General features: G+C 38.0%; 1 protein-coding gene across 3 annotated transcripts in view; it reads right to left on the bottom strand.

The window, feature by feature from the left end:
* The window catches only part of LOC103031622 (metabotropic glutamate receptor 7), a 285,237-nt gene that overhangs the window by 115,331 nt on the left and 146,594 nt on the right, over window positions 1–23,312 (bottom strand). For all 3 annotated transcript variants that reach the window (XM_022682217.2, XM_022682219.2, XM_015606383.3), the window contains exons 3-4: window positions 21,594–21,729; window positions 20,501–20,655 (exon numbers count right to left, since the gene is read on the bottom strand). In XM_022682217.2, coding sequence (XP_022537938.2) covers window positions 20,501–20,655; window positions 21,594–21,729 — 291 coding nt within the window. The remainder of the gene's footprint in view (window positions 1–20,500; window positions 20,656–21,593; window positions 21,730–23,312) is intronic.

The raw sequence follows: 23,312 nt of genomic DNA on the forward strand, positions 1-23,312 counted from the left end.
ACCAAGTAGGTGGCCAGCAAGACCACACTGGTCGCCACATATTCACCATTATGACTAGCAGGACCAAGCTGGTGGACCAGCATGACCAGGATCATCACAGTTGATTGACCAGTATAACCAAGCTTGTCCATCAACATGAGTAGTATGACTACAAGCAAGCGTTGACCAGTAAGACCAAGTTGTTCGACCATCATGACCAGGATCACCAAGTTGGTTGCCCAGCATTAACCAGGATTAGAAATAGACTGCATTGGTTTACCAGCATTACCAGTATGAGCAGCATGACCAAGCCAGTTGACCATCAGCAAGATGCTTATTGGTCAGCATGAATAGTAAGACTATGGTGGTTAGCCAGCATGACCAAGGTCCCCAAGTAGGTGGCCAGCATGACCAGTATAACCACTGGCTTATAATTGGTTGATTAGCGTGACCAGTTATAAGCAAAACCAGGATTGCTAACCAGCAAAACCACTATGACCACTATAACCATAAAATACAATGTAACACACACTATATTGTGTATATTGTCGTGCATTTATTTGCAGAAAATGAGAAATGGCTGAAATAGCAAAAAAGATGCAGAGCTTTCAGACCTCAAATAATGCAAAGAAAACAAAAAGTTCATATTCATAAAGTTTTAAGAGTTCAGAAATAATCAATATTTGGTGGAATAACCCTGATGGTTTTTAATCAAAGTTTTCTTTTCATGCATCTTGGCATCATCTTGGTTCTCCTCCACCAGTCTTACACACTGCTTTTGGATAACTTTATGCTGCTTTACTCCTGGTGCAACAATTCAAGCAGTTCAGTTTGGTGGTTTGATGGCTTGTGATCATCCATCTTCCTCTTGATTATATTCCAGAGTTTTTTTTTTAAATTTGGTAAAATCAAATAAACTCATTCAGTATAAATTATTATATGTAGAACCTGGGTCATATTCTCCTCAGAACATATAATTTTATTCTTTTTTGTGATCTGCTATAAGTAGACGTCTCCTGAGAAGAACAGGGATAAAAACGCCAGCGAGGGATGAATGTGTAAACCTACAGGATCTGTTACAAATCCAGCAAGTGTGGAGTATTATTTCATCTCAGCCCAGACAAAACAGAGCTGGATAAACAAACAAAAGCAAAAGAAATGCGTCTCGCTCAGTTTGCCCAGAGGCTACTGTCGAGGCTAGACAAGGAAACTGTTTAAATAAAGCGTAATCACACTTTAAGCACTAAAATATGAAAATATGATCTGCAGCAACACTATAATTACCCGGCAGAGCTCGAGAGAGAATTCAGAATATAATTATGAGCGTAATTTCTAATAATACAACCTTTTAATTCTTTGTCCAAATGAGAATTCTGTAGCTCTTCCTCAGGTTGCCAGATAATGTGGCAGAATTGTAAAGTGTATGTAGAACCTTCGCTTCACTTTCCAATATTAAATAAACTTATATAACATACATATTACAAAGAAATGTGAAATAAGTTATATAGATGTATTACAGACAGAGTGATCTATTTTAAGCATTTATTTCCTTTATTGTTGTCTTTTTATGATTTTATGGCTTACAGCCAATAAAAAAAAACATAAAAATCAGTGAATATTAGAATATTAATAATAAAAATTAGAATATTATATACTAAGACCAATTGGTACTTTTGGCAGAGTGGGCAGAGTGCCAAGTCCTGCTGGAAAATACAATCCGCATCTCCAATTCATTTGCAATAGTTCATTTCTGGGGTCAAACTGACCCCAAACATAACGCTTCTGTTATAATTTTCGATAACATTAAATATATGTTTCCATTGCAAACATTTTAGAATACAAAAATATGTACTTTTATATCTATAAAACCATCAAAACACCAAAAAGATCTAATGATTTTATGTTATGTTATTTTTGTGTTGTGCATACTGTATTTCTCCATAGTTGCATAAAAATGTGCTGCAATTTTTCCCAAGATTTCTCCCAAATTCCAAATAAAAATATTGCCATTTAGAGCATTTATTTGCAGAAAATGAAATAGTAGACATGGCTGAAATGACAAAAAAGATCCAGAGCTTTCAGACCTCATACTTATGTTCATATTCATAAAGTTTTAAGAGATCAGAAATCAAACTTTGTTGGAATAAACCTGGTTTTTAATCACAGTTTATCTTGGTTCTTCTCCACCAGTCTTACACACTGCTTTTGGATAACTTTATGTCTTTACTCCTGGTGCAAAAAAGTTCAGCTTGGTTGGTTTGATGGTTTGTGATCATCCATCTTCCTCTTGATTATATTATAGAGGTTTTCAATTTGGTAAAATCAAGGTAAAATATCCTCATTTAAGTGCTCTCTTATTATTGCAACCCTAAAAATATATATGTAAAATTATAATCTCTTTCTCTTCTAAATCACCCACACTTATTTATATATTTATATATACTTATTATATATTCATTACAATGGCCGGTCAGCTTCATTCTTCGTCAAACTCGAGCAATTAACAGGCAGACTGTGTACCGCCCACTGTTATCCGATTCAAGGGTTGTCCTTGCATCTCAACAATGACACGCGTGTATAAATATTAACATCGTCTCTAAAATAAGGGCCCAGACCCCAGTTTAGATTAGACCAAGGCCACTGGGGAGTAGGGTTAGACACATAAGCCGGTCCAGTTCAATAAAGCTCAGGGAATGAAGAATAAAAAAAAGAGGGATGGGACGCCACTCCAACAGATCCATTACAGCACTGGTTCCCATTCATAATTCAGTGTCTTAATGTATGTAAATGGCTTTGTCCTCTCTGCGTTGGGATTGTGGTCGACGTCTTTGGTGCACTAAAGGATGACCCTCAAGTGAAGTGGCTGATCACTAATGACAGGGTGTATCAGCCGAGGCTGAGGGTCATCTCTCCAGAACTAAATGAATGGGTCCTCCACTGCTGAGGAGCTTTAGTGCTTCTACTCCTCATTCAATGGTTTGGAGTTGGGACGAGTTGAGATGGGAAGTACAGTATAAAGAATAGATTCTGGCATTCTGCTGTGAGAGTTGGTTGATGTCCATGCTAAATAACTCATCAACTCATCATCAAAAGAATAGTAGTATCCAGTCATGATTCTCACTTTCGTCTTGGTGGAGATAACCTATTAAAAAAAAGCTATTTAAGACACATTTAATCTTCATTACAGGCATTTTTTACATTACAGCCCCACATTATGTTAAGAAATCATTGACAAGAAGTCATTGACATCTTTCAATGCTCTAGAAAAGGTTATAAAGTCATCTCTGAAGCTTATATATATGGAATAGAGAAACCATGGAACACTGGTGAACCTTCCCAGGAGTGATCGGTCTACCAGCCTACCACCTATTACTCCAAAAGGGCATGGACGACTCATCCAGGAGGTCGGTCCCACACACCCCAGAACAACATACAGTATAAAGAACCACATACTGTACATATAAAGTATGAAGAATTCCTCCACAGCATTACCAGTTACCAGTTACCAGTTTATCGCAAACATTTGATTTAATTTCATATTTCCACCAAATAAGTTACTAGATTTAAATACAGGGCAAATACAGTTCTTTTTTTTACATATACACTGTAAACCCAGAAGTTTTTGGGGTTTGAACTCAAATGATTTAAGTCTGTTTTACATAAAATTGGATTTTTATTTCTAAACAACACTCAACTATTTGGAGTTAGTTGAACTTAATTTGAGGGCACATATACTGTACTATTCAAACTGAGATCTTTGAGTTGAACCAACTTATAATAACTGAGTTTAGTCTGTTTCCAATAACAACTTCTTTTCCATTGGCTTCTGTCACAATCTATTTGCATACTGGGTGTGTCCAACAGTTTCTGACTAACACTCACCATCAGTGTGTAGTGATTCCCCCTGGGCTACCTTAGAAATAAATCAACTTCCCCTTTAGTTGTAATTAAAACTTGATGTTTTAATTTATGCTAACTCAAGTTTTCATTCCTCATTACTTTTTTTAACTTTTTTAAGTAAATTCAACTTTACAGGGTTTACAGTGTAGGGCCAGGTTGGTTTGAATAGATTTTTTTTCCCTTAATAGATGATTGTTAACCTTAAACGTTTCAGTATAATAAAAAAAATATATAATATATATATAAGTTATATAATATAATTATAGAAACGATCATCAATGCCAACGAGAAATGAGAAACGAGAAATGAGATTAGCATACCCACAAACTGCTCAGACATTAGCACATTATCAGATCACATGATAGAATCATTTACTTGAATCATGAATTTTTAAAAGAATTAGAATCAGTTCATGTTAAAGACATCGGTTCTCTGTGCCGGACGGATAGCTGCACCGGTTCCAGCCGGTCGCTGTGAGAAAGCCTATGTGACAGTGGCTGGTCTTAATGACACTTCAAATAAAGTGGCGAAGCCTCCGGTGACACGGCAGATTCTAGCGAATAGCGACAGGCTGTGTTTGGCCGTGACGTGATTGGCTGTGCCAGGTTAAACGTTGCTCAAAGCCTTAGGGGAAAAAAGGCAAACCAAACCGACCAGAAAAAAATCACCAGCGCTCACGCCTTCAAACGCAATACAGAGTTACTCACCAGTCTGGATACGCTTTCACTGAGGGTCCGACCGACTATAATCAACCTACTGCACAACTCTACAAGTTTAGAAATGTTCTTTTTTATTGTCTCTCATCCATCATCAAGCTTTGCTCCAACTTGGTTCAGCTCTGGTAACTAATATTGCCTTGCCATGAGCACTGATGTCTGTCAGTAACGAGTAATCTAACACATTACTATTTCCAAACCAGTAATCAAATAAAAGCTACATAGCTAAGTCACTGTACGTTAATTTTTGTCATTTTCCCCAGAAAAAGGATATTGTAGCATCTGGCTGGACACAACCACGCCAATCTAGCAACAGGCTAACGAGCTAACAAGCCAATAGGCTAAAACTAGCACTCGGGCTGAACACACAGAAACAGCGAGCCTCCCTCTCTCTTTAGCTCACACACACACACACACCCACACACACACACACACACACACAAAGTGAGCCCCCCCTCCACCTCACACACGCCACTTTATTACTAGAACTGTCAGCCTCAACCACGCCAAAATAACAATAGGCTATTGTGTGCTAGTGAGCTAACAAGCTAACAGGCTAAAATTAGCACTCGGACTGAACACATACACACACAGTGAGCACCCTCTCCATCTCTCTAACATACACATACACACACACACACACACACAGTGAGCCTCACTCTCTCTCCACTCCTCTAACATACACAAACACACACACACACACATACACACACACACACACACACACACACAGTGAGCCTCACTCTCTCTCCACCCCTCTAACACACACACACACACAGCGAGCCCCAGTCTCTATGTACCTCACACACACACACACACACACACACACACTGTGAGCCCCAGTCTCTCCACCTTCAGCTTCCAGTAAAGTGAGTTTGGGCAAAACTGTTATGTTGAGTCTGCAGGCGGATTTGTGTGTATGTGTGTGTGTGTGTAGGGGAGGTTTGTGTATGTGTGTGTGTTTGTCTGCTGAATGTAACTAATAAAGTAACTTGTGAGTAACTTAGTTACTTTAAAATCAATTAATGCATGCAGTAAGTAAGTAACTTTTTAATGGAATAATCAGTCATTTGTAATCGGATCAGTTTTTCCAAGTTTCTTTGCCATCGCTGGCCATGAGCCATTAACCTCACACACACACACACCAGATAACTCCTCACAGCGTATACAGCTGCGAGTGAACTGCGTGAATTCAGTTTGTGGTTCTCCCGAGGATCTGAAGGAAGCTGAAAACAGATGGAAACATCACACCTTCAGATCGATCCCGCTGAAGCAGTCATTGGAGCAGTGTTGATTAGGAAACTCACAATGATTAATAACAGCGGGCGCCGCGCTTTGCTCAATTTCCCGCGGATCGTTGGTACATCCGCGGAGAAAGGGAGGAAAACAAATAAGCTATTTTGTTCGAGAAAGTGTTAGCGCTGGACGTGGCAATTTCAGCAGTGTGAGAGACACTAAAATATGTTGATTAATGGCATTCTGAAGAGGCGAAGGGTTTCAAAGAGAGAGCGGCTTCACATGGTAATTTACTGCTGTCGTTAAAACGCTCCTCTCAGTCTCCTGTCAAATTGGGCACAGCAGTAAATCCCTCTGTTTTTCCTTTCATACAAAGCTCACCAAAAACCAGACTCAGAAAACGGATGCACTAGTGCATCTCAAAGAATAAGAATATAATTGAAAAGTTAGTTTATTTCAGTAATTCCGTTAAAAATGTGAAACTCATATATTATTATAGATGTATTAAACACACAGAGTGATCTATTTTAAGTGTTTATTTATTTTTTCTTTTATTGTGGATATATTATTTATGGCTTACAGCCAATAAAACCCAAAAATTAGAGTCTCAGATCATTAGAATATTATATAAAACCAATAAGACCAATTGGTACTTTTGTCAGTGTGGACAGTTTGCCAAGTCCTGCTGGAAAATGAAATCGGCATCTCCATAAAAGTTGTCAGTAGCAGAGGGAAGCTGTAAGATATGAAGTGCTGTAAGATTTTGTGGGAAAACAAAACTGCACTGACTTTAGACTTGATAATAAAACACAGTGGATCAACAGCAGCAGATGACAGACATGTCTCTCCAAACAAAGCATCACTGATTGGTGGAAACTTCACACTAGACCTCGAGCAGTTTGGACTGTGTGTCTCTCCACTCTTCCTCCAGACTCTGATCCCTTGATTTCCTTTAAATGAAATTTGCTGATGATCAGTGATGGTTTGTTTGGAGAGACATGTCTGTCATCTGCTGGTGTTGATCCACTTTGTTCTATCAAGTCCAAAGTCAGTTGTTTTAACATGGCAAACGCGTAGAATACAATCTGATATACTCGCCTCTGAACAGCGAAAGAGCTAGCGGTGCGGTTAGCGGCTAATGCTAATGCTGCTGCACCCAGCCTTAGTGCTGGAGAAACTTCACTAAAACTGCTATATAACTCTGTACTTTAGCGGAGTGGTTTTACTGCTCCTTAATACCTGACTGGTAGAATTCATACATAAGGAGCACCAGGGTATAAGGAGCTGGTCTTTGATCTTTGATTTTTGGGAAAATTTTATGGATTTTAAGTGTGCCTTATAGTCCGCCATAACATTATGTAACATAATACCTGTCGAGGAGTTGAATCTGCATATTAGGTAGCGACTGGACAGTCAGTTCTTGAAGGTAATGTGTAAGAAAGCAGGAAAACTGTGCAAGTCGGCAAACGACTGGGAGATTGAATCCCAAAAAACTCTCCAAATTCTGTTCGGTGTTCTCGTTATGCAGTGGTCAGCTCCCCCCATCTCACTTATTAGATAGATAGATAGATAGATAGATAGATAGATAGATAGATAGATAGATAGATAGATAGATAGATAGATAGATAGATAGATAGATAGATAGATAGATAGATAGATAGATAGATAGATAGATACTTTATTGATCCCCAAGGAAATTTAGCAGCCAGTAGCAGTTACACAACACAGTAGAAACAACAATAGTACAATAGTGTAGTACAATACGAGAGCACATTGAGGGATATAAGACTCTAAACTATACAATTCTGAACTGAGACTTATAAATATAACTTATATGACTTAAAATCTGTCATTTTCTGTTAACCTTAGTCTTAATGCCAGATACCACAGAACACCTCCAGAGGTCTTGTAGAGTCCTTTCTTTGACACAAGCTATATTAAGCATGTGTTTTTAATGCTATGGCTGATTGATGTATATATGTACAGTATATATAAATATATACACTGTATTATGTAGAACTATAATTACTGCAGCAACTTAGCTGGAGGTGAGCTCGATTCACTCCAAGGGGAACTAGAGGAATAAAACATAAGGGATTTGACACAAAGAAAAATGGTGATGAGATTAATTATTAACATCTCAGTCAATTAATTATTCATTTCCTCACAAATTATATCTGCCTGACCAAAAGTGTTTAACTTGAGGAGAAACACTGCAGTGTTCTGTAACTGCGTTCACTGACTCAGAGAATACCAACATATTCAATAACAATACTGCAGAGAAGCAAGAACCAAGACTGCCAGTACTTGGGAGGTATTATGTAATGAAGTGAACCAGCATTGGACCCAACACATTCCAAAGTATTGGGTTCATTCCTTGCCACAAATGATTGGGACCAACAAGGCTTTGGTAATCAGGTGATGATTGATTGGTATTAAAAAAAAAAACTAACGGACTAATGGATAAGATCATTGTCTGAGACTCCTGAAGTCCTTAGACATTAGGCCTTTGGATTTGGGCCAAATGTGTTCAATACCTGGCAACCAGGGTGTTCACACATGCAACCTGAACTAATTAAGACAAGAATTTAATCCAGAATTGGGCCTAGATTAAAACCTGAGCCTGGAAATGGCCCACGTTATCTGATATCTTGCATCCAAGTTTGACCCTATCAATTTTGAGCCTGTGTTGGTGAGCCTGTGTCCATTGCAGCCTCAGCTTTATGTTCTTGGCTGATTTTTGTTGGTTGGTTTATTCCCCACTAGGATACACAGTCAAGGTTGGATACACAAACTGTTTAGCAGGTCAAATATCCAGATTCCAGGCATTCTACAACCAGTGTCCATGGCTATACACTGACATTACTTTTTTCATTTCCCCTGAAAGGTTAAGAAAGCAGTTTTCAGTAAAATAAGCATGTAGATTATTCCAGGGCTTAACAGGGGAACAAAGTATTTGCAGCTTTTTATCATCATAAATCGTGCCTGAAAGTGCAAGTGGTGCTCTGAGGTGAGTGGAAGGCTTGGATTAAAAGCTGCGAAAAATAATTTACCAAAACCAGCCACATGTGAAGAGCAACTTTTGCTCAAGTCTAGCAGTGGATCCTCAAAGTGTAGAACAGTGTTAACAAATCTACTATCAGCAAAAAAATTTTTGAAAAGCATGATGAAGAGTATGGAGCATCGCACACTCTCCCAACATGGAGGCATCTTGCGATGGTGGACTCCAAAGCCGAAGCGCAATACAGGCTAGGCTACAGAATATATATATTTTTTTAACCAGCCATGTTGCAGCACTCTTCACGGAAGGTAATGTTACTTGTATACAGAGCCTATTAGTTAAATGTTTCTGTAACATATTTCTGAGTAAGTATTTCATGTTATATAACATGAACACTTGGGGTTTATAATCAGGTGCAGCCTAAATATGTATATGTTCAAAATCTTTTTTTCTCTTTAAAATGAAAAAGAAGTAGATGCAGCTTACATTACATTAGCTTGCATAGCCCGGAAAGTACAGTAGGATCGGATGCAACAGTGTGCATCATTAAAAACAACAGTAGTAGTCACCATCTTTAAGGCTGAATACTTTACTCTGTACTTTTTTAAGTCCTTGTTTATAGACAACACTGTGTCATAAAGTATCAGCAAGTCTCAGCATCACATACAGTCAGTTTGTTTGGGATGAAACATGGTTTGGGGCGAGTGAGTGATGGTTTTGGGATGCTGGTTACAGTGCTAGCCAACGGGTTGGGCATGAGCTTGCGTTACTTGGTAGCTTCATAGGCCTCGAAGCTCCGGTACACTGTTAGCAAGCCTAGCAAGCCACGAAAAATGGTTTGGGGGCAGCAGTGTTGTGCGTAGCTGCTGCCATGAATCATGGGTCATATGGACAAATCATAGAGGGACAATTGCAGGGCTCCCGCTGTCAAAGAGTCATCTATGGCTAAACACAATGAGCACCCAAACAAACAAACCCAGTCGGGGGTCACTGCGGAGGCACGCGTCCCCGCCGCGACTTTAATGGCCAAATTACAATTAGACCAAGAGGCTGAAATGCCACCATGATAAGCCTGAAAAGAACCACTTTGCACTCGGTTTGAACAAATTATAGACCGGGCAACTGATGTCAAATTCCTGCTGGCTCCCTCAAATCGGTCAAGCACCAGTAGAAAGTCCAAACAGACAGAAATCAAGATTTTATTTTTCTTCCCCCTTTTATGCCCTTTACTATCTCTGAATCAGTGAATCACATTCTCTTTGTCCTAAAGTGCCTTCAGGCTACATCCAAAAGTCATCCTTGTAAAGTATAAGTCATCCTCGCATCACGATTCCAGATAAGCCTCTGTAGCTGGTGTTTAATCTGGAAAAAAAAAAAAAGTGTAATATTTTTTCATAAGAGCTTAAAAGTAAAAGTTCATGGCCAGCAATATTGATGTCATCTAAAAGGCCATGGAAGTTTGCTGTAGAAGTTAAACTATATATATATATTGTATGGAACTGAGCTTGTTCATTTTTTTACTTTCATACCATGTATATATGTATCACTACCATGACATGACATTGGAGTAACATTGGAGATTGCTGAAGGAATGGGGCTCTTGCATCATCTACAGTTATGTTATACTCTGTTCAATCAACTGCTTTGCAAGAATTAATTGCCTCATTTTATTCCCTAATTGAGGTTTGCTTTGTACCACAAGCAAGCAGGTAATAAAACATTGGCAGTACAGTGTGAGTATAATGCAGTGGATCTTACAATCAGCTTGGTTGTAAGGCTCGATTATAAAAGGTGGTTGCTATAGGGGGGGGGATAACCATTTAAATGACCTGTTGGAATACTGTATGTAACAGCCAGTATTCAGTAATGTGTACACTGTCCCTTTAAGAGCCTCTTAAAAGGCTCTTAAGCTAAGTGTGCTAGCACTACGCTAAGAGTGTAGAGAACCAGTGAACCAGTGTGTCTTGTGCTGTATCACAGAGACCGCTAGACCTAGCTATTTTCTTTTATTTATTTCTAATTTTATTTCTGTAAGTAATGGCATAAATGTGCTTTGATGCTGCATTAGCTCATATGATGTATGAACTAATAAATAAGCAAGTGGAATACCAGAATACCAGAGTGAGTCCGAGTGTCCTATCTGATTCATGTCTCTGTATCAGGGACAGAACTGGAAGTCTTAACTGAGTCTGACTCTAGAGATTTATAATTAGACACAGACAGAATTAACATGCATTAAAAAAATAATGCATTTCTTTTTTTTTGTTTCTCAATTTCTAATTTTGTTCCCATTTCCTCCCTCCAATTTACAAGGCCAATTCTTCTAATGGGAAGTGGGTTAGCACACGCCTCCTCCGACACATGTGAAGTCAGACTCCGCCTCTTTCTGAACTGCTGCTGATGCTGCAGCATTGCCGAGTAGCAGCATCACAGCGCTATGCTAACGCTCGGAGAGTGAAAGCGCAGCGACTCCTCGGTTCTGATACATCAGCTCACAGACGCAGCCTTGTGCTGATCCACATCACCCTAGGAGTGATGAGGGGAAAGAAGAGCGCCTTCTACTTTACCTTATACCCAGAGAGAGAGCAAGGCAAGGCCAGCTGATGGCAAGCTGCATGACCTGGATTCGAACCGGCAATCTCCTGGTCATAGTGGCAGATATAACACATATGCAACACATTTACGATTCCAAATATTAGCGTGAGGCTTAAAAATCTCACGGTAGAAACTTGAATTCTTTCGTAAATCTCCTGAGTAACAACGGCAGAATCTTTTTGATGGAAAAAAGGCATCGCCAGGTGTGTAGAACCGACTAAATCACTAAAAAGTGTCAAGTACCAAAGCACAGAATGGAGCGGTGCTAAGGTAAGAGGTGGTGATGTAATGTTTCGGGGTAATGGAGATGGGCAACGTGATTAGTTCTCCCGCTCCAACATCCCTTCCCCTTTTCCTCGCTGTTTGTCACTTCGGCGCACTCGACCCATTCAGTGAGTGCTATGCATTCTGACAGGCTGCCAGCCAGATTTCAGCATGAGTTAGCTGACTGGTGAGCGAGCAGCCATTGTACTGCAGAGCCGCCTCACTTAGCAACACGGCTCTTAGCGCTGTAATACAAACAGAGGAGAAAAAAAAAAGAAGAAAAGAAACGAGCGGTTAAAAACAAAACAAAAAAATAAAAAACTGTAGTCGAGACCCGAGACCTGGATTTGCGGCAGAGTTATCAATCAAGTCGAGGGATGTTTTAAACATGGGGAGAGATTAGCATCCTCTGTCTCTATCCAACGCCGAGCTGGACGAACTTATTAGCTCTGCTTCGTGCTCACAGCCCGGGGAAAGCAGGTGGAAATGCATCAGTCTTGTGTTTTGCAGTCTTGCCTCATCTCACCTCATAACAAATGACATCGTACGAGTTTTTGAAGCAGCAGCATCACCTGTAAAGGAGGCAGGCAGTGGTTGGGTGTATTTAGCAACAATTAGCTTCATTGACAGTTAGCTGGTGATGCTGACAATTAGCTGATTGCAGTGCTTTATAATGACAACATATTAGGAAGTCTGCATAGACACGTAGTGTCTATCTATTTTAACTTTTTGTTGAAGGTTTACTTTTATGTTCTTACAAAGACGTCAACATTTTCATATTATATATACTTTAGCATACTAGCATTTTATTTCTGCCTCTTCTAACTGAAGTTGTTATAGCACAGTTAGTTCTGACACTGCAATGTGATTGAGAGGCTGAGAGGTGTTCTATTATCAGATAAGTGCCATTATCAGCCGGTAATGCGCTGTAACCAAAGCGTGTATTACTTCATGTATTACTCCGCCACATACAGGTAACCTAGCAATGATGCAGCAGCGCTTACAAGCCAAACAGAAAAAAGCACGGCTACAAACAAACAGAGCAGCAACGGAACTTTTTTAACTGGCGGAGTCTCTTTACTTCTTTCAATAAACAGTGATAACTGAACTCTGGTATAATCACAATAATACACTTAAAATTCATGCTATAAATATTACCAGCAGTGCCAATATTACACGTTATAGCACTCTCGCTTGTATATTACTACTTAATTAGAAGAAGTATTGCATCTCGGGGAGCTTTTTGAACAAGGCAACATATTTGATACATTGTACATTGGTTTTAAAGAGATACTACCAAAAATAACCTTGAAGGAATAAAAAAAAATTAATAAAAATGAATAAAAAAAGTGATTCTGTAAAATAAAAATATTAATAATGCTGGTTTTGAACCTTTAAATAGACTTTAGTTGAGTAGAGTTCACTAGAGATATACATATTTAGTCACACATTTTTTTTTGGATTTACGGTTTTAAACTGGTTATATATACTTTTATACGAAAAATCCTAAATTAACAAATTGTGGGGCTGTACTGCTGCAATTACAGACACATATTTAATCACTGTTGTGTTGTAGCTTCATTATACAGCTTGGTAGCTAAGCAAATGAAAATGATCATATCTGTTTATGTAACTGGTGTTTTATCAATATAAAATAATGGAAGATTAAATGATTACGTGTAGCACTTTTCACTCATTTTTTGTATAATTTTCTGAAGACCAGATTTTCTGTCCAGCTCTGGTCATGCCTATATTGCGCTGTCTCCAAGGCATGTGATAATTGGGCGGCAAAGCTGATTAGCTGTTGATGCTAATTATTGATAAAAATTGCTTTGCAGGACGATAAAAAGTATATTTTTATTTTATTTAAAAAAAACTCTCTTACAACAATAATATTTGTAAGTGGCTTTGATGTTTAGGTGTTGCATTAAGAGTCTTAAGAGTTGGTAATGCTAATTTAATGCTATACATTACATTAGGCCAGATGCAATGTGAAATATTTTATTCTGTGTCGTAACCTTTTCCCCCCCACTGGAATCCAATAAAATCATTAATGATGCAGGACTTATAAAGCATAGCAGTGTAGACTCATAAAGCTGCTATGTTCAGGAATTATGTCTGCAGAATTTCTGAAGGTTTCTCCAGGCTATAACAAATATTCAGAAAGCAGTGTAAGACCACGCTAATCCATGATAGGCTGTTAAAGACAAAGAAATGCCCTTTGGCATTTAGTCACTTTGGTCAGCTGGTCTGTTTGCATGGCTTAGGAATTAAAATCAAATTCCTCTCTTATCATTTTTCAAAGTGAAACAGAAAAAAAATCTAATTTGCAGTAAATGGCATGTGACAAGTGGGCTCTCAGAATTTCGAGCATCTCCTAAAGTGGACAATTCGGAGGAAGTGATGGTTCTGTGTGGGGAAAAAATGATGCCCAGGCTTATTTTGACATATTTCTGAGAAATACATTACCAGACAATATTAAATATTCAATGCAAACTAAATGCTGGCGTCAAACTGCTAAAGCAGATTCACTTCAAGACTTCCGAATGCAGAATTCAGTGTATTATTAGATTAATATACATTAGCTTCCTTTGATACCCGCATATTTTAAGCTGCCACTGCTGTGAAAGCTAAACCCTCTCAACTCCAGGCGTAGCAGAGCAATGCAACCCTTAAACCTGCCCTGGGTATCTGAATAACTGTTCAAAGGTGATGGTTAGAGCACTGTGTTAATGATTGGAGGGTTGTGGGTTCAATACCTATGTCCACTGAGCTGCCACAGTTATAAGACGCAGTTAGACTAAGGTTGAACCCTCTGAACCCTCTAAAAAGGTCGTGGCTCAAACTACTACACTTTGATTCTGGCTTTCTAATTGTTGAATTGACTCGTGAGGAAAAGGAATACCTTCTAGGTAGAAGCAGATGATAAAAAAAAAACTAGAAATTTAGATACCACCTTTTTCAAACAAAGACAAATTCACCAGTTAGAAAGCAAGAAAAGCTCCTTAGACTGTTGTCTGTAGTAATTTCAGCTTCTTAAGATCGAATTAGTATCAGAGATGCGATGTTTCTCAACATCTAACCCAGGAAACCTTTAATCAATGAAGCAAAGTTGCTCAATAATAGCTCCTAAGAGCCACTTAGCAATATTGCAAAGTTGATCGAGTGGCCAGCAGCAAGAAGCTACCAAGCCTTGATGCACAGTCTGTGAATGAATGCACGAATGAATGAATGAATTAATTCATTCATTTACCTTTCTATAAACCCAGTGACGCTAATACCTAAGGATACAGCATTTTACCTTTAGGACAGAATGGCAACCCATACATAAACTTGCATACACACCAGAGCAATTCAGAGTATTACATTTAGAGCTATTTTGAGTATTGGATACTTTTTAGAGTATCCAATTCACCTGATCTCCATGTTTTTGGACTGTGGGAGTAAACCCAGAGAAAAACCCTGAGAGTCTCCGGAGGAAACCCACACAGTCACAGATAAGGACTTGAACCCAAGAACCCAGTGCTGGAAGGCGAGCTTGCTAACCACATAGCCACCAGTCCACACCGTCGATCCAATGGCCAGCACCAGAAGATACCATGCCTAACTACAATGCACAATCTCTCCAGAGGTTTATTGAGGCTACAGAGTGGCTCCAGTGCTGGCCATGACAGGAAGTCATCAAGTCATGACACAGATTCTTGAGTAAACATCAAAACCAGGTAGATCTGCTCCATTGGCCAGCATGAATAGCCACTGACAATCAAATTAGAGTCACTCTAACAGCCAAGGAGCCACAAGAAGTTTTTTGCCCCGTGCATTATCTCAAATCTCAAAGCCTCCATGCACTCTCTCACTTGGGGGCCAAGTGTAATGTACAGTAAAAAAAAAAAAAAAAAGCCCACAAAAGGGAAAAACTTTTCTTGGGCTTCAGGTAAAAAGTCAACCTGGGCCAATAGTGAAACATTCAAATACAAAAACATCAGTTCTGCACGAGTTCTTGCAAAAACTATTTCCGCGACTTCAAAGTGGACCTGAAGTAGTATTTTCTCTCCAGACATCGAGGAGTGTTGTGCAGAGTGTTGTGCACAGTGCTGGCAGTGTATCCGGCATAAATTTGCTTACTGAACGGGGCATTAGTTGCCTTTCCTGGCCTCCCGGACGTTATGGGGCCGGCGATGCTCAGATTCTGCTCAGATGCAGCAGTTTTTTTTTTTTCGGAACAAAGCATGTGGGTGAAGAGCTCTCACGCTGCAGTTTAGCGAGTTTTCTATAAACACTGACCCCAAAAAATAAAAAAATAAAAAAAACAACGGCTGAGAAAATCTATTAAAAGCACAAGCAGATCTTCCGCCGCAGCAGATCAGCCTGGCTGTTACACGGACTGTCAGTGTTGGGCTTTGCGGCCCATCGCGCCTGTCAGCCTGCATTCAGGGTCCTTTAGAGGGGGAAGAGGCTTTGAGCAGGTGACACAACACTCTCTGATCACATTTAGACTAAACCTAGTGTCACTGATGTGCTGGTTTTGATCTCGAATGTCTATTCACCATTAAGCATGACATGCTTTTGTAAGACGCTTTGTAGACGCTCTCAGGCGCTACTGCAAAACGAATGGTCAACTGGCTCACCTAAAAAAATAAAATAAAATTAAATGTCCTATTTACTGCTCAACACAAACAGTCAGCATGCACACAACCAGTAAACCGGTACAGGGATGCTATCACAGGGAGTTGAACAGCTCTGAGAAAATGACTATACAATCTTCTATAGTATAAAGCAGTTCTTGGAAATAGTCATTCACAGCAAGTGGACCATTACTCTTTGCTGGCTCGATTGTAGAAACTGCACATTTCAGGCAGACATGCAATGCAAAAAAAAACAAAACTTTGGTATGGCGGCAGATAAGGGCTAATAATAAGGTAAAGAAATGACAATATGATAAATAGCTGATAGAACCACATTGACAAGGAATTAAACACTGTGTCAGGTCCCAAAATATAAAGTTACATTAATAATTATCACTTAAATCTTTACTATCCATTATTCCACATAAAAAAGAAGACGTGTACATGGATTTGCAGGTATTTGAGACGACATGGACGCTACAGTTTGTCCTTTTTACAGAGGGAATTGAAGCTATGCTTTTACTTCAGTGTACACGTGAGTATTCAGTGACTTTTGGATGAGGATTTTGTCTACTGGTTAATTAGTTTAAATATCCAGTATCAGTATGTAACAGTCTATTCAATCTAAAATATTAGTTTTCCACTTTTATATTACTTGTAGATGGATGATATATAAGGGATTTCGTGACCTGCTGTGCATATCATTTTAGGACTTCTGCTACTTTATCTCCTTGAAAAGTTTCTCCATATATCCAGAAGCAAGATACCTTTATGAGAAAGGCCAAGAAAGGCCTTATGGGTCTATTTGCAGTGGATTTTGGGAAATTTATGGGAAAAATTTTGGACAAGTGACCAAAATTCCTGCCATGTCAGAAATCCTCCTTAACTAAGCGTCCAACTGCTCATTCAAAGCTCATTTAGGCAGTTAATCAGACATCGCTACACAAAAAACGATGCACAATAAAGCTAAAATTCATCCCGATCATGAAATTCAATCATATCTGAGCAGATCAGGCTTAAAATCAGGCTTAAAATCAGCTTTATATTAACCCTGTTCAACTTGTCTGGGCTTGGATGCATCTAAAATGAACACAGTAAAATCACACAGTGGAAATATTACATTTTATTGTATTTAGACGAATTTAGTACTGTCTAGACTCTGGACCAACAACGGAAAGAACCATTGTCATGTGTTATTGGGTATGTGAAGGAAAAAAACTGAGCATTTAAAGCTTAAACATTTAGATTAAGTTGCTGATGTATGTTGCCTTTAAAACAATATATGTTTCAGGAAAGTCCCTACATGGTGCACTGGCCTTTTGATTTTTTTATTATTTTTTTCCCCCAGAAATCAGTTTCATAGGAAGGCAAAGTTACTTTCAGAAATGAAGTGAAGAGTGTGTGCTTGCCAAGTAATAATATAATGTGCAGTAAATATAGTATAAATTGAACATTTAGAATCCCTACTTTCCACCAAGTTCCACTGCTTGTTTTAATGAGCTTTGATTAAAAATGTATTTATATGATTTTATATGATATATTGATATAGTGTGTATGCTTGGACATGACCATTAGGATAAATGTTCTATAGCATCAAACAATATTGAAGTTCTTAAAAAAGGACTTAAAAAAATAAGTATTAGAGTAACACTTTACTTGGATGGTCCATTTGAACTGACATCCAAATATTTTCATATCAAATTTTCATATAAAATACTTTTCTGCTCAAAACACAAATATAAATATTAGTTATATTTCTATAGTAAACACAGTATAAACTGTAAGTTTAGAATCCTCATTTTCCACTACTTGTTCCACTCCTTGTTTTAATGAGCTTTCTGACTGAGGAATAATTCATGTCATTCTTGCGCACAATTAGCATTTGTGTCCACATGTGGCGAGTCTGGCTTCTAAGGGCGAAAAATGGCAATTAAGGGAGAAAAAGAAGAAAAGAAAACTTGTGAGCACTTGTTGTTGGTATCCATCATCAATATTCATTTTATATGCATGCTGGGGTCTCCAGCCGCCCACTCAATGCGGGAGATTTGTATTGAAATTTAAATTGATTTTGTATCTGGTTTGGACACAGTGGGTTCAACGGCAGGTGGTTTCTTAGTCGTTGCGAAAGAGTCCAGTACCAAAGCCTTACATACAGACCCAAACATACAGTACAGGCCAAAAGTTTGGACACAGCTTCTCTTTTTCAATGCGTTTTCTTTATTTTCATGATTATTTTCATTACAGTAGATTCTCACTGAAGCATCAAAACTATGAATGAACACATGTGGAGTTTTAGGTACTTAACAGAAAAAAATGAGCTGAACCTCCACAGTCACCGGACCTGAACCCAATCCAGATGGTTTGGGGTGAGCTGGAGCACAGAGTGAAGAAGGCAAAGGAGCAACAAGTGCTAATAAACACCTCTGGGAACTCCTTCCTTCCTTCAAGACTGTTGGAAAACTTTTCATTTCAGGTGGCCACCTCTTGAAGCTCATTGAGAGAATGATGCCAAGAGTGTGCAAAGCAGTAATCAGAGCAAAGGGGGGCTTTTATTTTGAAGAAACTAGAATATAAATCATGTTTTCAGTTATTTCACCTTTTTTTGTTAAGTACATAAAACTCCACATGTGTTCATTCATAGTTTTGATGCTTCAGTGAGAATCTACAATGTAAATAGTCATGAAAATCAAGAAAACGCATTGAAAAAGAGAGGTGTGTCCAAACTTTTGGCCTTTACCATACACCTACACTTTCTATGACTCCATTTCCATAAGCCATTATTCAATATCTGTCCCAGCGCAAGAGCCTTGCAACAAACATCCCCATCTGAGAAAAGGGAAAGGGGGTTATTTATTAACCTGGCACTCTGGGGTGACCATGGCCTGGTTGCACTGGTTCTAGTTCAGGCTGAGATATTATTTTTCGTTGTTGTGGACTTAGATGTGTCCAGGTTGCAGTCTGGGTTTTGGATACTTATGCTCCAGAGAGTAAAGCGAATCATCTTGGCATTTTTGAGCTCAGTAGTGTTCCCTTCAGCTTGTGTAATGCGCCAGACACTTTTCCACTACCCCTATCAAACATGACATAGTTCTATATACACCAGAGACATAGCAGGCTATTATTAGCATCCGTGTTCACTCCATGGAGTTGATAACTTCGTTGATTTCAATGACTCTCTTATGGAAGTCTGGAGGAAAGGGATGAAGCAGACCAATCCATGGGGATACCTGTCCAGTTTAAAGGTGTGATTTACCAGGTGATATATTGATATAGTGTTTATGCTAGGGCATGACCAATAAAAAAAATGGACCATGGCATCAAAAAATACTGAGGTTCTTACTAAGACTTGGTTGGATTGCAATTGACAAAGATAAATATTAGGGTAACACTTTAGTTGGATGCTCCATTTGATGGCCTCATTGGTGCTCAACTGACATTCAACTAAAAGCATATAATATTACATAGTATATTAAATGTAGTTGAACTTAAAAATAAAAAGTACAATATTCTTTATTGAATGTAATCCTACATCCAACTCTAAACCAAATTCATAAAAAAACATTTTAGGATTGGGTTTAGGGTTAGATTTAAAGTTTAGAATTGGGTTTAGGGTTAGATTTATTATTTACGTTAAGGTTAGGGTTAGATTAGATTTTAGGGTTGAGTAATGGTTAAGGTTAGATGAGCTAAATTGCATTTTATAGACATTGAGTTGAATGTTAGTTGATTGTCAGTTGAGCATCACCTAGTCCATAAAATGGACCATCCAAGCAAAGTGTTACCAACAGTAGTGGTGTTAATATTCACATGTTAATGCATGTGATTAATCTTTGAACTTGTTACTTGTAAAAAAAAGGAATGTGTTACTTTTTTATGCAAATTATTAATTCAACAAAGATTATCCTCAACGTTCTTTGCTGTAATTCACACTTTTCTCAGAACCTACTAAAGTATTAGCCATTTTACTACTTCCTAGTGTGTCTACCAAGAAAGATCACTTATTAGCATTTATTAATGCTGAAATATGGATTAAATCTCATAACTAACTAAGAACATTTTACCTATACTTTTCTATTTCTTAATTTACCAGTTTTAGATTATATTTAACAAAGCAGATTATGCACCACATTTCATGGTATGCGCGAAAGATCTCTGGAAATGCAAAATTAATACCACAATCTTACCAGCTATGGTGGCTCGTTTTGGGAGGATGGTGATGGCTCCCACTGCTGCATCTTCCAGCCCATGAATGGGGCTGTTTTTTGCCCCCCAGCTGTCAGACCCAATCCACAGGAAGTGCCCCACTTGTTCTGCTCTTTTACTGGCATTCAGAATCTCCCTATAAACAATGAGACACATATAGAGATATTAAAATGACACTAAAAACCACTTGTGGAGATTTAGTCACTATTCAACTGTGAATAGAGAATTATATAACTCTCATATATTAATTCAAAAGACACTTGGAATAAATTGATGAATAATGCATTCTTTGCATCATTTACACTTTTAGGGACTGTTACAAAGTGACAGAAGGTTAATATACAGCTCTGGAAGAAAAAAATAAGAGACCACTTTAAAATGATAAGTTTCTTTAATTTTACCAAATTAAAAACCTCTGAAATATAATCAAGCGGAAGATGGATGATCACAAGCTGATCATCAAACCAAGCTGAACTGTTTTTGAATTTTTGCACCAGGAGTAAAGCAGCATAATGTTATCCAAAAGCAGTGTGTAAGACTGGTGGAGGAGAACATGATGCCAAGATGCATGAATTAAAACTGTGATTAAGAACCAGAGTTATTCCACCAAATATTGATTTCTAAACTCTTTATTATTAACAAACGAATATAAGATCTAATATATATTTTTATTAATGGGTTATGATCTTGTTATAAACTCCTTCTGAAACATTAATTAGAAGTTAGAACTCTTAGAAATAAAAGGACATACTGGTTTGTAAAAGTGGTCAACCAGAACATTGACGCTGGTTGACCAGCATGACCAATATGATGAGCATTACAAAGCTGATCGACCTGATTTATACTGATTTAGATAGATAGACAGACAGACAGATAGACATACAGATAGACAGACAGACAGACAGATAGATATATAGATAAATAGATAGATTGATAGATACTTAAAAGTTTAGAATTTTAAGGTGTTTATGACCTCATTATCACCCGTTAATAAACACATTTCCAAGCATTTATAAGCCTTCTTTACAGATTAAGGAATTAAGACAGTGATTCTAACAGTAAATAAAAGCTTACCGAATATCTTCATCATAAGCGAACATGATCACAGCTCGAGCCTGTCGCGTGTCGAGGAGCATCCGAATGATCTTGTCGAAATCGGCTTGCTTGTGATCGTGTGGAATTTTCAGCGACTGGGCGATGCATATCCCACCTGCGAAAAAAAAGAGAAAAAGAAAAAGTCTCTTTAGTGAAGTCACTGAAATGATGTAAAACAGCTGTAATTTCACATCAGACTCCAGAACTTTAAAAGAGACTGTGGAAAAAAAAAAACGCCATATTTGATCAATGAGTGGGAAAATCTGGGTTTTATGTCAGTTAGTAATGAGACATGACACCTGCTTCATTATTAACTGCTAATAAAACTGCCTGAGCTTTAATTCTGTGGGTGGAGCTTATGAGTAAATGGGTAAATGGAGCTCAGAGCTAATGGGGGCTAATGACAGCTTGCGACTTCTTTCTTAGAGCTTATGAGTTTGACGAATTGTATATATTCTATGATAGTCACTATACATTCATTAATAATAGGTAATTTAGCTTACTGCATATAGATTAATATACCTTAGCCACTCCCCTTCTGCTGTGTCTAGTAGGTAGCCCCGCCTCTTCCCGGCTATTACCATAAATATAACCTTTTTGCACGTAAATGAATACAAATGAGTAATTGATTTATTCTTTACTGAGTATAAAGTAAAAATCTAGGGTGATAGAAGCACATTTGACAAATCTAAAAAGAGCCAAGGTCAAGTCAAGGCTGATTTCAAATAAGACTGAATCTAAATCAATAGCCGTCAAAGAAAAGTACATTTTAAGACCTTTAATATTTTAGAAATGGTTCATCAAAAATGTATACAGCTTTGGAAAAAAATAAGAGACCACTTAAAAATGATGCATCTCTTTAAATTTTACCAAATTAAAAACCGCTCGAAAAAATATAATCAAGAGGAAGATGGATGATCACAAGCCATCAAACCACCAAACTGAACTGCTTTTAGAATTTTTGCACCAGGAGTAAAGCAGCATAAAGTTATCCAAAAGCAGTGTGTAAGACTGGTGGAGGAGAACATGCAACAAGATGCATGAAAACTGTGATTAAAAAACAGGGTTATTATTCCACCAAATATTGATTTCTGAACTATTTAAACTTCATAAACATCAGTTAAAAATATTAATTAATTACATTATTCATACTAAACCTGGTTCAGTGGTCAGTGAATCAATATTCTTTAAGTTTAGAACTTAATGTTCTGATGATGTCCTTTAAAAAAAATGTAAAGTTGAGTTGTGCATCACAATAACAAAATTGTATTTTATAAGTGATTATAACTCCTAATTATTAACAAAAAAAACAAACAAACAAAAAAGATTTCCAACTACTTAATAACCCAGATTATGGGTTGAGGAATTGATGGTGCACAATAAAGTTGAACAATAAAGATTAAAGACCATCCCAATGGAAGTCCCCACTAAACAAATCATCAGAACAATTCTGAATGACTAAACCAAGACTTAAAACCTTTTTAAACACTCCAACAAGATCTTATAAAGCAGTTTAACAGAGACAAACTGCATTCGATTCTTGAGCCGCCTGTTAAAGTGATCTAGCGCTCGGGCTAACGGCTGCTGTACCTCGACCGTCAAAGGGTCTGAATCACCCAGGTGATTCATAGGGCACGAGCCACTGGTGTCCAAATATGAAGTCACGAAGAATTCAGCACTGGCACTTTTACAAGCGTT

This window comes from Astyanax mexicanus, chromosome 24 (genome assembly GCF_023375975.1).
Source record: "Astyanax mexicanus isolate ESR-SI-001 chromosome 24, AstMex3_surface, whole genome shotgun sequence".
Classification (NCBI taxonomy): Eukaryota; Metazoa; Chordata; class Actinopteri; order Characiformes; family Acestrorhamphidae; genus Astyanax; species Astyanax mexicanus.